The following is a 17,415-nucleotide window of genomic DNA, read 5'->3' on the forward strand; positions in this document are numbered from 1 at the left end:
ATAACAAAACTTACCTCCTAGAGTTGTTCTAAGGATTAAATGAGCTATCACACATAATGCACTTGAAACTGAGCCTATCATACAGGTATTACTCAATAAGTATTACAATTTTTCCATTGTTTAAAAACCCTTTCCACAAAGGTGGACTATATATGCATGTTTATACACTTTGCATACCTGGGATGTTGCAGAAGAAACTGAAGGTGATGGAGATGCAGGTGGAGTAAGTAAGCTGCAGGGTAAGTTTAATGTAACATAGTGCTCATGGCTGCAGATGATTCGTAGAAAATCCAACCTCAAAGACACCAGGACACTTGGATTTGATAGTGAATAAAGCTTTGAAGACACCTTGTAAGCATTTTGTAAATAAGACAACATTAATTGATAATGTTATTTATCTAACGGTGATATTAGAATGACAGATAAAAGAATCAAAGAATAGTAGTGAGCAGTTTTGGGTTTTATAACAACAGTACCAGCTTTTTCCAGAGTTACTACTAAAATTAGAAATTTGAAACTACAAGATTTACTATATAAATTCATTTCACTAACCTAAAAGTAACATTGTTACCTTTAGCATTAATATTTCTACTTCTTAAAAATCTACTTTGTGAAGGAAAAATATACCACCAAAATAACTTCATATCACTTCTTAAAATAAACTATCCATTCTTTTTATAGCATCCTGCATTCACCTATATTTATAGAATTATATTTATAATACTTATAATTGCCTATTTTCCAAGCTACATCATAAGCTATTTGGGGAGACAGATGATAAACTGACTTAAAAGTTTTAGTATCCCTACGGCCAAACTCAATGTTTGGCAAGTATAGGGGTTCATACTTCAAGAATAAGACAGGATGAGTTTTGGTTGCAATAGGACATAAAAATTACAGGGGGAAAAATAAAACAAAAGTATAAAGTTTTGCAAATATTTGCAAGTGGATCAGTGCCCAAGCAAACATAAATAAACAATAAAGACATCAATAAAACAGGTCTTCAGAATTTTAAATATCATATTGCTAAGTAGAATTCTTAACCAGTAGTTCCTCAAAACTCATCTATGGACCATGTGGGAAGTGCTTCATAAGCACCATGTCTCACACTACCCTTGATCTACAACTAGGATTAAAAACTCCTCAATAATTCTGGGATGGAACCCAGAGATCCATATAATTTTTAAAGTTCCTATAAAAGTTACTTCTGGAACAATGATATGGCTTACAATCAAGTGTTCCATCAGGACCAACAACTAATGTTTCCAAAAAGGCAGGTTTCATTGATCAATTGATAAATATTTTAAAACAAAATCAACTGTTTGTAGAAGAAGTCCAGTATGCTCTAAGTTAAGTAAAACAAAGATCATGAATGACATTGCGGACTTCAGCAGACATCTTTCGATGATTTCAAACTCTGCAAGGTCAAGGAATATAGAGTAGGAAAAATACATAGCAAAATGCAGCTACTTTTAAAAATTACTCAAGACACAATCAGTTCAGTTAGCTGTTCATTCTGTACAAATGCTGCCCCTGCCTGATATCTTGAGTCTGCTTTACATTACTACTGATCTGGCTATCTGCTCCAGAAAGGGAATTAGAGTCATGAGTAAGTCACTACCAATCAAGAGAAGCCACTGTACTAATATCAAAACCTTGCCAAAGTGCTTTTGCCCTGATAAAACAAATGTACTTTTGCCTTATTAATAACAATGTTATCTTGTGCTACTTTTTTGTTTTAATACCAGTAAATGAATGTGCTCTTGAAGCTTCAGCTCTGGAAATAGTTAACAGTATTTAAATTACTTGATGACGAATTATTACTAATTATATATTACCTGTTTATAGCAGGACTTTATAAGGCTAAAGACAAATCCTCTGTCCATAACAGATAACAGATCATTGAGAAAGAATGCAAGGCTTATATTGAGTCTCTCAACCATTTCTGCATCCTACGAAACAGAATATAAAGCAAAACAAATTAAAGTATGATAGTTTAGTCTCAGCTTGAAAGAGAAATAAGTGGAAAAAATTTATCACTACCTTCTGGAATCGGGAAACTATATCACTAGCAATTGTGCTGACAAGAGCAGCAATGTCATCCATGAAACGTTCTGGAAAACGACTTTTCCTTGGAGCATCAAGTTTATCATTAAAGTATAAATGGTGCACCATACTTTTGACCTGAAAAAACACATAAACCATTCATTTAATTTCTTATAACTTTGGTTAACAGTTTCAATGACTCTAAATGGGCTATTTCAATATACCATGTAATTTTTTTTAATTGTAAACAAGTCATTTCTCTGTTTTATACCATGTAATTTAATAGGTGGCTGAAATATTTTTTCAAGTATTTTGAAAAAGTTTCCTATAATATTTTGTATGTGTCAAAGAAATATCAAACATAATACAAGTCAATCACTATATTACATTCATAAAATTATTCTGGCTTTCAATAGGAAAAACATTCAGTATATATGAAGGAAAAAAACTCACCCTATAAAAAATTTTTTAATTAACTTTGCCATTCCATATCCCCAAATTCTAAGCTTTGAAAGGTTAGAAACCCTGTCTTCACTGTAGTGTTTTTAGCATCTACTGTAGAATGGTAGAAATACATACACATTTAATGATTAAATATTAATAATAAAATATTAGATAAAATTAACATTGATTTAAGTTCACAGAATGCTTTTAGATAGATTCTTTATTATAATGCTGTTGTAATGGTAATAAAGATATTTATACTTTAAATTCAAGGAAATTGAAGCTCAAGTCCTACAGTTAGTATACAACATAGCTAAGTCTTAAACTGTGGTCTTTTGACTTATATTTAAGAAATATGAACATACATGTAAGATTTTTTTTTAAATTTATAATTTTTATATTACAAAGAAAGCATATGAATTATAAATTTGCTCCTTATCCTCTATGGGAAAAAAAGAGTTTTCTGTCACTTATATACGGTCTCTTTACTGCCTTCCTTCCCCCTTTCCTTTCTTCATCCCTCATTCTCTTCCTCCCAAATTTTCTTTTTCTTTCTCTCTTTGTTGTGGTTTTGTTTCTTATTTACTTATTAAATACTTATTTTTTGGAAGAAAAGTTTCAGTGATTTCAGTTTTATAGAGTTAAGGAGAAAGAAGAAGGTCCTTATTGCCAGCATGCTGGGGTTTAAATCATAGTTCTGCTACCTCTAAGTTGTATATACTTAGATTAAGTTACTTAAACTTTTCTGTATCTTGGTAATATGCTAGCATATTTTACCGACCTGAATAATTTTTTTTTAATTTTGTATGAGTACATATGTATACGTATTTTCATATAACTATATTCATTTATTAAAATATTAGTTCATTTATTTGTTTTTAATATCATTTATTGAATTAAGCAAAAGATGATGATGTTTGTTTACTGGCTGTAATTGGCTTTTCCCTAAGAGTTTTCTAGCTATAATAATGGCAACACACATCTACAGTGCTCATTTTTACCTTTAATATAAAATCTATAGCACTGCCATTATACACCTATACATCGAGATTAGAGAGAATATAGTAAAAGCTTCCTGAAAAAAGACTGCTAGCTTCTGCAACTATCCCTGAAAAAGGAGTTAAAATGAACCTTATTCTTTACAATTTCATCTCAATGTGCTTAGTGTCACAGTGTTTATTCAGAAATGTAATACATGTAATTTTTGTCTTGGAAGTACATATGAGACCGTAAGATGTACAATAGAAAAATACTTCTAAGATAAAAATGAGCTAACATAAAATTGTTCACCAAGGAAAAACTATTAAGGGATGTGTTTAGTTTGCTCACCATTAACTCAAAAAAGAACCAGGCTTGTTGCAAAGCTGATTCCCGAACACTGCCACTGCAAACAACCCATTGTAAAGCCAGCTCCTCGTGAAAAAGCTATCCAAAAGTAAATCCAAAGTTATTATCAAAGTTAAATCTGCTGATAACATAAACCAAATAATAATGCAGATACAAATGAAGATATAATGAAAATAAGCAAAATAAGGCATGTGAACCATTCAATGATGCAGTGAAGACACCCATTAACGAAACGGCTAATATGCATGTAAGACAGTGGCATGTTGAACAGCTGAAAAAATTACATGTTATCTTGGAGTAAAATGTAATTTTAAAAGGACAGCTGGGAACTAGCCTCCTAAATTGTACCTGCAAACAGAAACTGGACCAAAAACTCAACAGTTACAAATAAGATCTTGTTTGTGCCTGAAATACATATTTTAACGTACACAAATACACTCATGAACTTTGCTGGTACAATTTAGGAAACACCTTCAAATTTTTAAACTTTGCTATGCCATTAATTTTCAAGTTTTCAAGTGCTTAAAATCTTTTTTCAAAAATCACAGAAATTCCTGCCTCATAATGGATATGCATACAAAGCATTTGCAAAGTAGTGTATATTAATATGAAAAAGGACTAACAAAACTGTGCAGAAGGGAAGCAAATCAACATATCTTACTAAGAGTGAAAATTTTTCTAACTCATCTTCCTTTCCCTGGAGATTTAAAACACAAAACAGAAGCAGTTACAGAAACAGAATTAAGAGTTGATACATTTTTTGGTACTAAAATATGACAATCAAATTTGAATTAACTAAACTCTAAATTAAACAGTCAATCCCCAAAATAAAACATTATCTTTAAGTAAAAGAGCTCACACTGGAGAAGTACTGGTTAAAGGCATCAGACAAGCAGTGCTTGCTTAGATGTATTTTTAAACACAATGTCATTGTTTTAATATCTTATTGATTATGTAAAGAAATTGTGCATCTATATAATTGTTAAAATTATATCCCCCGTCTATGATTTGTCTTCATATGAATCTACCTTTTTAGTTGGTAAGCGTCCCGTTAATGTTTGTAAGAAACTTGACGTCTCTGTGTGCGAAGACATACGATTACAACTTCGATCCATAGCCTATGGAGTGAAGATGAATGAATGACCAGATAACATTAACATTGCAGTGGATGACTTTGTAGCTCAAGGATTATGTACAATTTAAAAGTAGAGTTTGACTATGGTTTCAACAACCATCTATTTTATTACTTATCTTGTTTACATTATTTTAAACTTAATAACAATGTATGAGAAGTATTAAAATGGCTTCCATATATTTTTAGCTTATAAAAAATGAATATTTTAATAACTTATTTAGAGTGCTGCAAAGAATGAAACTTTTTATTTGTATGATCTCTATACATGCACACATCTAGTAAAAATATATAAAAAGTAAAAACATACTTCTCAACTGGTTTCTGACCAAAAAAGAAAAAAGGAATTTTGTATTCAATAAACAAAATTAAGTTTAGAATAACTTCTTTCATTTTTCACTATTATCAAAAGTCATCACTCAAATACATCATGTATATAGCAAATATAAATCATTTATAATATTAAATAGAATTAAAAATTTCTCTTTAAGAATAAGGGACTTTCCTCCAAAGCCAAAACACAGGTGAGAAGTATCTTTTGAGGTATCATGCAGGTATTAGCTATCAAGCAACTAGTCTTAAGTAAGCAAAACCTAATTCAACTAAATTATAACATTTCATACTTTGCAACACAGTACAAATTGAAATAAATTTTTGCTTCTGTCATATAATCTAACAGCATGGGGATAATACATTATTCAAATTTAACTTCAACTTACTACTCATCTTTCTATTCAGTCATTGTGAAAAAAAAAAAAAAAGATAGTGAAGACTAAATGAAAATGATATAATAATAGCTACTCTTTAAACCGAAACCAATAGGAAAACTGTTGGGTTTTCCCACAAAAATATTTGAAATTCTTACTAAAGATGTGCAACCCCCAAAGTAGAAACTGTTATAAAAGCCATCAATTGCATAAGCAGCAGGCACTGAAATATTGACAGGAAGTATAGGAGGAAGGAGAGGAGACAGAAATAGGAAAGGAAAGCATTACTGGTGCTATTGGTGGTATTCATGCATAGTAGTTGGAAATGTGCTAAGTAAACAAAAATACACACTTAAATGATTAAAAAAAAGCAAGCCACTGAAATCACAGTATGTACTAAAAAGTAATTTTCTAAAGGGAAACATCAGCAGCCAATAAAGAAACCTCTAATGTAAACACCACCTGTGTTGATTCTGTACTTGGACTGGGGTTGGATCCCCATGGGGCAGCTTTTGGACCACCAGTGTTAACCCAGGAATTGGAGCGATCTAAACCCTAAGCATATAATAGAAAGCAGTTGGAGAGGAAAGAAATATTACATGTTGCATGCTATAAATTATTCTTAAAGAAATTCAGACTTTCCAATGCAAACATGTTTTTAATTAGTACGGTTAAAGCAATCAAAATTTTAGGCACCTATAAAGTATTAGTTCACCCAAATTATCTTATTATGTAACATAATTCTTTAAAAAAAGATAACCAAGAATATTAAGTATAGCATTTAAATGTAATTTCTCTTTGTATAAAGGAGTCACCTCCAAATACCAAAAACTAAAGTTCCCATAGCATCACCCTCTCAATTCTTCCTAAAGGTGGGTAGTTCAAATTTGCATCAGAAAATTTCCTCTGAATTGAACTGAGGTCTAAAGGGAAAAAATGTAAGAAAAACATTTCATTCTATGCTAAAGACTAACTTAATTACATTTCTCATCAGTTAAAAACTACTGTACAGTAATACTCCACATTTCTATTTGACTATACCTCTTCTTTGACACTTTCTTTTATGGACTAGGAAAAATTAAGTAAAATATTATGAAGAAAACAATCCTAGCATTTTTGTCCTTTCTAGTAATAAAAGTAGATTTGGAGTTGTGTTCATTTTTATTGTACTTGATGTAACGAAACATAATAGGCTACTATCTTACCTAAATAGTATAAGGAAAAATATGCTAGATTGTTTCTTCATCACCACCTTCATTAATTTATAGTTTAATATTCTACTAATGGGTATGGTCAGAAGTGAATTATTCTGTCTTTATGTGAAAGGGGTTACTATGCTTCCTGGGGAAAGGATCGAAGCTTCCCTTCTGTTTCCTAAATCTGACAGACAATCAGAATCACTTAAAAGTTTTATAAAATTAAGATTCTGGGCCCTACCCCCGCAAAATTCTGATTCAACAAACTGAGCTAAGGAAATGGGAATCTGCTAATTGGAACTGGAGTGAGCTGTAAGGAATTTTTAGAGGATTATCAGGGTAATAATAATAATAATACCCAAGGCAAGCTGACTAAGATATTAGAGAATGAGTACCGACCCAAACCAGAAAGCACCAAAGGAAGGTCAGGTAAAAGAACACACAAGAGCTGTAACAATGGCAATCAACTACTTGACAGTAGTGCCTTTGGGAGGCTCAACCTGTGTGCAGGGCTCTACTTTAAAACAATTAAACCAGAGTTGCTGGAGATGAGGTCATAAAATCAGTATTTTTAAAATATTTCAAGAGATCTTCAAAAGAGGAAGGAAGGAAGGAAGGAAAAGGAGGGAGGGAGGGAGGAAGAGAAGGAGGGAGGAGGGAGGGAGGGAGGGAGGAAGGAAAGAAGAGAGAGAAAGAGAGAGAAAGAAAGAGAGAGAAAGAAAGAGAGAGAGAAAGAAAAAAGAACTGTAGCTATGTAGAACTTTAGTTTTAGGAGGAATAGTTCCTTTGCTTTTCCCTTTTTTTTTTTTTTTTCCTTTCAAATATATAGAAAGAAGCTGAATTATGATACAAATAACATCTATTTCTTATTTTTGACAATGAATATTTAAGATTGGAATGAAGGTTTAGTTCAGGTTCTCCTGCTTATTAACTGCAAAATCTAAGATAAATTACATTGTCTCTAGGAGGAATGATTGTATCTCCTCCAAATTTTAAGAATCAAGTTAAATAGTAGAAGTAAATTACTAAATGCAATGCCTTGAATAAAGTAAACTCTCAAAAGTAGATTTTACAAAAACTTTCCATACAAGTTTTATTAAAAAATACTTGGTAGCAAATAAATTAGATATTATCCAAATACCAGTAAAATCTGATAACCAATACATTTATTAAAAATAAAATTCCTGCCTTATCAAGACCCTTTTATAATATTTCGAGTAAAACAAGTCAACAAGCATGTATTTCAGATTAGTTACAACACATTTTTTCACTATTTTCCAAAATTTGGTCTCTACTATAAAAGCCTGAAGTTCTTTCTGCCATATTAAATTTTTATAATCACTTCTTATGTTACAAAAGTAATAAAAAATAAAAATCTGAGTTTTGCAGAATTATAAATGTTCTCTTCTTCCCTATAAATTTCCACAAAAGAAACAACTTAACCGTACCCTTATAGTTTACTTTTTAAGTCACTGCTTAAAAATTCTTATTTAAAACTAAGATATATGATAATCTATAATGTGAGAATAAACAAGTATCTTTTTGCCATAAACTTTATTTTATGTATACAAAAATACAAAAAATAGTGGTGCTCTGAACAGTTATAATTATAGTCAAAGATGATGATGATGATGACGATGATGACGACGATGACTGGTACTGGAGACTGAACCCAGGGACACTTTATTACTGGGTTACATACCCAACCCTTTTATTTTTTATATTGACACAGGGTCTTGCTAAGTTGCTTAGGGACTTGCTAAGTTGCTGAGGCTGGCCTTGAACTTTCAATCCTCCTGTCTCACTCAGTCTCCTTAGTCACTGATATTACAGGTGAGCATCACTGTGCCCAGTTCAAAGCTAACTATTTAAAGAAATTTGTGGCCAAGTATGTTTTAAAGAAAATAACTTCTAGGGTTACAAAGCAAATACTTTGAGGGTTACAAATTAATAACCATATTGAATAATCCTAATTAAGCAAATTTGTCACTGATTTTACTAATGTAGTCATTTTATGTTTACAGATCCACAAGCAATATAGAAAAGATGAACAATGTGTGCACTAGTGTATGAATGTGAGTGGTTTTTTGGTTGCCAAATTCCAGTTAAATTTTTTTTATTACATATTTTTGTGGTGATGGGGATTGAACCCAGGGCCTCACACATGCGAGGTAAGCACTTTACCACTGAGCTGTACCCATAGCTCTCATTTTGTCCCATAGGTATAGAAAAGTTCCATGAGCAAGGCTCATACTGTATGCAATCTGACATCAATATTCATGTTATAACACAAAGACTTGGCCTTACATGCCTAAGATTGCCTAACACAACAGATTCTCAGTTTTTGAGAAATAAAATGAAAAATTATGAGGTGATATATAAGAAACTATATCAATATAAAATTGCACTAGTATTTGATTAAAAGCAGTAAAATTCACTCCTTATGTAACCATGTTTACATAATTGAATGTTAAAATATTCTTGCTATGACTAAGAAAGCACAGGTAGTTTTGGCAAAATAAATGTAAAGAAAATCTTCCAAATACATGTTTAAAAATACTAGTATAATAAAAGCCTGTTATATTACATAAGCATTCTTAAATTTTAGATGTTCTACATTTAATATTAGGGAATGAAGTGTAATCAAAAATTTCCTAAGGTCAAATCTCTAAAGATCTTTAAATATATAATTAATCCTGATAGTAGGACAGTGAGTAAAAGCACAATTTGATTTTTTTAAGAAGTAATTTGTTCTTGCTCTGGATGCTCCATCCTCACAATCATTTATTGGATAAATATTTATTGAGAAACTTCAGTATGCTTGACCTTTAGGGGCTTTACATATGTCAGTGAACAAATGCCAAAGAAGGTAATAGCAGAAATACTAGAGAGAATTTTTTTTTTTTTTTTAAATGAGAGAATAACAGGATGCCTGTATGTGGAAGGGAATGATTCAAAGTATAGGAAAAAAACAGATGATGCAAGAAACAGATGAAGAAAACTGCAGGAGTAAACTGCAACTACAGGTAGCAGTAAGAAGGGATGGGAGCTTGTCTACAGTGGAAGAAATGAATTTAAAAAAGAAGGATAGTTCATCTATAGCAGATTATTGAGTAATCGGTAGTAGGTAGGTAGATATGATGGTAAAAGTCTATGCAAGTTTTCTTCTGATTACTTTCAGTTTTCCCAATGAAACAGGAGATAAAATGAAAAGGAGGAGGAGGAGAAAGGTATTGGGAGGTTTGAGTACTATGATTTCATATACTATGACTTGAAATCAGTTCCTGGAAGAATGAATGGTGAGTAGGAGATAGACACAGAATATAGATCCCTTACATTTTCTGAAATGCAATTATATACCATTAACAGTAGGGATTATAACTAAATGATAACATAATATGGAAGTAGTTAATAAGACTTTTCCAATGAAAAGAGGAAGCAACATAAAAATCATTCAAATAAAACTTAATTAGGGCAAGGCTGAATTGTCCTAAGACAAATTCTCATCTTGTGAAGGCTTTCTCAGAAATTAGTTTATATTTACTTATGTACAAATGTATGTCCCATTTAATGATCTTGAAAAAAGGCAACAAATTATTCCAATATATACAGATCTCTTCGTTATAAATCCTGAGGTTATAGTCTATCAAATACATCTATAAGGAATAACTCTAGAATTATGCTAAATAAGGCACAATGCAAATCTTACAGACACTGAGACATTTTTAAAGTAGAACCTTGAGGAATATGCTGTCCACAGTTCTATGATCATAGAAATTTTTATAATTTATAAAGATTCAAACTACTGGAAAACTATATAGCATATAAGTAATGCTAACGACTACCCTGTTATGATGAGATATGAGCAAGAATGAAAACAAGAATTAAAAAACCTGAATTATTCTGCTAATCATGAAAACATGTTAACAAGGAGCCTTCTCTTTTGCAGTTGCCATAATACTACTCAGGTTACTGTGCAGTGTCTTATAATACATTTACACATCATTCTCTCTAGGAGTTCACAAAAAGTCAAAGTTGTTTAATAAGAGAGGCATTTATATAGATCTTTAAGTTACTGAAGTGTTTTAATTCACTAAATTATAAGTTTCTGTGAAAAACTACAAATTATTTAATATGAATGCAACTATGTGTTAACATTTCTTAATGTAAATTAAGCTTTTGAGTGCAAAATTTCTGTAATTATATGAGCTATCTATATTTCTATACAATAAAACTATAAGGATAGGTCTGATGGTTTTGAGTAATGTTCAAGTATTATTATTTAACAAACAAATTCAGACCTTTAAAATTTCATAGTAGTTCAAGTTAAGAGTCAAACATGAATCCTAGAACATGTTTATTAATTTTTCTTCATATACAAATTAACAAAATAAAATGTCAAGGAAAATAATATCTTCTTTTCCAACAGCAAAAAATAAGTAGTATGGCCAAAACACATGATGTGATTTATTGGTCTCAGTCTTTGCTTTGGTCTATTTTAGTTAAACTCTGAGTTACATTTGTACTTTACATGTAGAAAGGTAATAAGTATCTGATGAGGTGATAAAGATGGATAATTTGAACAAAATATAGTGGATCTTATACTAGATGGTCTCTTATTATCTGGGATGATAATTAACCATCATTAAAGAAATCATACTTTTATAAGTCTACACACTTCATACAGTTTCCTGTGAATTGTGACTCAATTATAATCAAGGCTAAACACTGTTACTAAAAAAATTTTGAAAAGGGGTTCTCGTAGTTTGTATTAATGATGGCATGTCTCTTACACATCAGTCACATGGATCCCTTTTAATTGTACAGAAATTAAATCTAGTCATTTTCACATCATAGAGTAGGATACAGGACAATAGTAAGTTGCATGTAACTAGTTATCCTGGATATATTTTAGAATTTGGCAAGTTTTTCTTAGCAGAGTACACAAATCAGTTTGTACTAGCAACTATATTTGATAGAAATATAAAACAGTATTTTCTGACATAATAGAAATGTACAATTTCTTGCTTATTCCTCAGCATAGAAATATACAATTTCTGGCTCATTCTTAACCCATACACATCTATATATTAAGAATAAATTAAAATAATTGAACATTTCTCATTTTTCATAAACCGAAAACCAAATTTATAGCTGCATGTGGTCAGTTTACCTTACTGCCGATGATTGACCGAACTTCATCATCTGGTGATGTTGGAGTCCCAGATATATCTGGGTTACTATTACTAAGGCTTCGGGAACGATTTAAATTAAGGCTTGCGGGTCTCACAGCAGATCTAGCCATTGTGGCATAATGCACTGATCCTCCCAAACCCCCAGGACCTGGATTTGCATAAAAATAGCACAAAATTAAACTAAGAAAATTACTCAGGGAAGGACCTGAAAAAAAGCTTATTATACAAAATTTCACAAAGATCATGAATTGCTTTTATTTCTAAATGAAAAATACTATATTTTAAAAAATACCAACAGAAATAAAAAACACCCAAGAACTGACAATAGTTACACAAAAATATTCGATTTCATAGCAGTTGACAAAACCATATGAATTATAAATAAAATAACATTTTTTCAGTGTTTTTATATTACACATTACATGCACAATAAAAACCAAAATGAATAGGAAACACACACACATATATTACCTTCACTTAGATATAGTTGTATCTAGGCCCCAAAATGCTCCAGCTGATGTCTCTTCCTTTTTTCCCCACCCCTCCTGCTCTGCCCCTTGATACAGTCACTAAAGGGAGAGCCAATTTATTACCAACATCTCTTAAATGAGGCTGTTTTTATTTCTCTATCTTCATCAGTCATGTGAACAATAACAAAATGGCATCTTAATTATATATACATACAAAAAAAACTAAACAAAATTCTGAGTCCAGATTATATTAAGAAAAAAGCAAAAAAAATTTCTTTTTGCCTGATTAAAATAAAAATTGACATCATCTTCTATAAGTACAAAAACATACAGCAATTACATCCATAATCTAACTCCATTTTTCTTATTCATAGAAATCTTTTTAAGTGTCCTATTTGCAAATGATACACACCTATCAACTAATTTAATTAATATAATTTTCTAGGCCAGCACATAATAAAGATGATCTGTAAAATCTATGAAATCCTAATAGTGTACTGAAATACACATTCAGATCCTCAAACTGAACAATTAAAAAATCAAAATAGGAAATTATGAACCAGAATATAAGATTATGAGCCCAAATATAAAATTCAATTCCTTCTCTTTTTGCAGTCTAGTAAAGAAACAGTAGGCTGCCAGGTGTGGTGGCACACGCCTGTAATCCCAGTGGCTTGGAAGGCTGAGGCAGGAGGATCTTGAGTTGAAAGCCAGCCTCAGCAAAAGCAAGGTGCTAAGCAACTCAGTGAGATCCTGTCTCTAAATAAAATACAAAACTGAGCTGGGGATATGGCTCATTGGTTGAGTGCCCCTGAGTTTAATCCCTGGTACAGGAAAAAAAAAAAAAAAAAAAAAAAAAAAAGAAAAAAAAAAAAAAAAAAAAAAAAAAGAAAAGTGGGGGAGACAGCTCAGCTGGAAGAGTGCTTGCCTTGCAAGCACAAGGCCTTGAGTTTGATCCCCAGTACCACAAAAAAAAAAAAAAAGAAAGAAAGAAAAAGTAGGTTAAAAAAGATAGACTCTACACAGTGGCACATGCCTGTAATCCCAGCTTCTTGGGAGGTTGAGGCAGGAAGGTCCTAAATTTGAGGCCAGCCTCAGGACTGAGCAGGACACTGTCTCAAAATAAAAACTTCCAAAAAAATGGGGGGGGGAGGGCTGGGAAGTTAGTTCAGCAGGGGTGGAAGCACCCCTGGGTTAAATTTCTAGTATACAAAAACAAAAATTAAAAAAGAATTCAGATTAATATTATAGTGAATGTCATAATTATATGCCACCATTATCAGTGTTAACACTATTAATAGCTGGATACAAGTACTTACCATTATCACTAGCAAAGAATGATGACTCATGCAAACATGTCAGCAGGTTAAAAGTATACACATGTTAATCATTAACTAACTGAACAAAGGGTTGTTTAAACTAAGACATCCCCCACAATTACCACCTTTATCACCAGTGTCATACAAAAGACAAGTAACTACTTGTGGCACCAGTACTCTGAAAGGCTGTTATTTTACTGATTGAGGAGAAATGAGAACTTTTTTATATTATCATAGGTTTCACTGGGTTGGTAGGGAACTGCTAATCTACCACATTTCTTCTTTAAAGTCCAGCAGCATTCTAAATGACAAATCAGGTTCTTTTTATCCTAACAAATAATTTTAAAATGCTTTCGAAGATATAAAAGTTTTTTTTCAAGGTCCATTTCTCTGAGTTGTTTTAACCAAGATCTCTAATTCAAATTAAAGGAATCTGTATAACTAATGACGCTTAAAAGTGTAACTTATTCAGCAACCTAGCATAATGAACGGTACTTAGGTAGTATCAACAAACATTTACTATTGAATGAACACATCACACCATGGATTACAAGACTGTTTCAATCTTGCCATGAACACTTAATTTATGACAGTTTCATAGTAAAAACGCTGCAATACCTGGTGATGGTGAATTAGGGTAAGAATTTGGCAGGCGAAAAACATAATAGATATAAGAGGCAAGAAGGCTGTTTCTACCATGCTGGTCATGATTTCCTTCCAAGTTTTTATGAAGTCGATTTATAATCGATGCCATGGCTTCAAAAGATGCTTGACCTAGATTAACTTTTAAGAAGGAAGAAAATAGTTTAACTTTTAGAATCTAAGTCATGAAAACCAAGATTTTGTATAATGATTATACATAGCAAGTGTATAAAAACGATATTTGGTACTAATTTTAGTGATGTATTAGATAAACCAAAAAGACTTTTGCAAACAAAATGAGAAAAAAATTTTACTAATTTAATATGAAATTGTACAGGTTTGATTAGTCAAAAGCCAAAACATTACCCAACAGATATCTGTTATTTCATAACACAATACAAAGCACATGATAAGAAAAAAAGAAAACTATCTTATGTATCACTTTGAGAAGCAATTTCTCATTTGAAAGACAAAAATCTAAGTTGCATATCATGAGCATATATTATTTTATTTAAAAATTAACAGTATCAACAAAAATTATTAAAACTACTAACAGTATGAAAAAAGAATAATGGAATAATCAATAATTAAAATGAGTGCATTTATAAAAGGATTAAAAGTGGAAAGGGGACTAGAAAAACAGATTGTATAGCATTTTAAATGCTGGGATAAATACTACCTACTCAGTCATTCAAGTCAGTATATAACAATAAATTTCCAAAAGTGGGGGAATCCTGATAGCACACTGAATACGTAAACCACACAGTCATTTGGAGAAATAGAGTCTCAGATATTATAATGCATTTAGTCAAGACAGGAAATTATAAATAAATAATGAGGTTCCCTAATATGAATAAATAATGAGCTTTCCTAAAAGTGGAATAATCAAAAATGGACTAGAAGGGGAAGACACTAGAAACAGAAACCTGAGTGGGGTTTAACAATCCTACCTTTGTTCCTAGTTAATTCCTTTTCCCATAATAGATATTTCAAAGAATCCTTAAAACTCAGGTCTAAGGCTGGGGAGATAGCTCAGTCGGTAGAGTGCTTGCATTGCAAGCACAAGTCCCTGGGTTCGATCCCCAGCACCGCAAAAAAAAAAAAAAAAAAAAAAACCTCAGGTCTATCTTACTTCCTCCTTAGCAAATCTTGCCTTCAATCTCACAGAAGAAATATACAAAGCATGAAAGTCCTCAATTTTTCTACAAATTTATCAAAAATGGAAACCACTTATATCTCCTTTCCAAAGGAAGCAGTGCACTTCCCTATCATAAGTGATCTTACGGACCTTCACTTTTGCCTCACAGACTTGCTTCATTAACTAAATTCTTTCTTATTTCATATCTTTTATTTTTCTCCTATATAGTTTCTCTCAACATTAAACATGTTCAAATACCTCCATTCTTATGCCTTAAATTAACACTGCTTTCTCTTCTAAACTTCTTAAAATGATTTCTACCTTCAATTAGACTCAACTATTTTTGTAAATTTTACCAGTAGACACTTCTCAAATATTGTAGACAAGAGAGACTCTCAAGAGCCTGTTGCTTGAGTTTGAATTTTAGATTTGCCATACCAGCTGAGTGACCTCAGGTGAAAATTTTAAATATTATATTTATCACTTTACTCATTCATGAAATGATGGTAATAATAGCACCTACTACATACAGTCATTGTGAGGATTTCATACAGTAATATAAAGCACACAGCACTATTCCTGGAATATAATAAGTGTTATCAAAGTGTTTGTTATTATTGTTACTACTATATTCTAATGTATACAATCTACAACAAAGAACAAAACTAACCTGTTTTTTCTTAAAAAGTTTTTCCTATAACTTCTGTAACAGTATCTTTATAATCTCTTAATCCAACCTTTCATCATTTTTGTTTGGGAGGAGTTGTTTGTTTTGTTTTGCAGTCAAGGGACTGAACCCAGAACCTTGTGCCATTAGGCAAATGCTCCAATACTGAGGTACATCAACAAGATTTTTTTGTTTGTTTTTTTGCAGTGTAGGGGATTGAACCCAAGGCCTGTGCTTGCAAGGCAAGCGCCCTACCAACTGAGCTATATCCCCAGCCCAACAACAAAATTTTTATAATAGGTTAGCTCAAGTTTCTTCCAAGCTCAACTTCTTCATTGGACTTAGGTAGAAACTTGGCAAAAGCAGATGAGTAAAACTTGGAAAGGGAGAGGATAAGAAACACTGTTCCTGCAGTATGGAGGTCCTTATAAAACTTGGAATAGAACTACCATTTGACTCAGCTATCCCATTCTTTGGCCTATATATACATATCCAAAGGACTTAAAATCAGCATATTATAGTGACAAAGCCATATCCATGTTTACAGCAGCTCAATTCACAATAGCTAAATTGTGGAACCAAACTAGGTGTCCTTCAATAGATGAATGGATAAACTGTGGTACATATACAAAATGGAATATTATTCAGTCTTAAAGAAGAATAAAATTATGGCACTTGCAGGTAAATGGATGGAGTTCGAGAATATCATGCTAAGTGAGATAAGCTAATCTCCAAAACCAAAAGCCAAATGTTTTCTCTGATAAGTGGATGCTGATACACAATGGGTGGGCGTGGGGGCCGTTAAAGGAAGAATGGAGGAACTTTGGACTGGGCAGAGGGGAACGAGGGGAGGAGAGGGGCAGTGGGATGGGAAAGATGGTAGAATGAGATGGACATCATTACCCTATGTACATGTATGACTGCAGGAATGGTGTGACTACATCCTGTACAACCAGAAAAATGAAAAGTTGTACTCCATTTGTGTACAGTGAATTGAAATGCATTCTGCTGTCATGTATAACTAAATTGAAAAATTAAAAACAAAAAAAACAAAAAAACACCACTCCTTCCAGAACAACACAGAGGAAGAAAAAGAAAACAGTGATCTTGAG

At 31.9% G+C, this 17,415-nt stretch overlaps 1 protein-coding gene across 1 annotated transcript in view; it reads right to left on the bottom strand.

Annotated features, from left to right (window-relative positions):
* DOCK7 (dedicator of cytokinesis 7) overlaps nucleotides 1–17,415 on the bottom strand; it is a 225,563-nt gene that overhangs the window by 81,895 nt on the left and 126,253 nt on the right. The window contains 9 exon segments of the mRNA XM_079103571.1: nucleotides 178–348; nucleotides 1,839–1,952; nucleotides 2,044–2,184; nucleotides 3,820–3,915; nucleotides 4,499–4,534; nucleotides 4,866–4,955; nucleotides 6,139–6,231; nucleotides 12,046–12,215; nucleotides 14,475–14,639. Coding sequence (XP_078959697.1) covers nucleotides 178–348; nucleotides 1,839–1,952; nucleotides 2,044–2,184; nucleotides 3,820–3,915; nucleotides 4,499–4,534; nucleotides 4,866–4,955; nucleotides 6,139–6,231; nucleotides 12,046–12,215; nucleotides 14,475–14,639 — 1,076 coding nt within the window.

This window comes from Sciurus vulgaris (assembly GCF_902686455.1).
Source record: "Sciurus vulgaris genome assembly, chromosome: 1".
NCBI classification, from domain to species: Eukaryota; Metazoa; Chordata; class Mammalia; order Rodentia; family Sciuridae; genus Sciurus; species Sciurus vulgaris.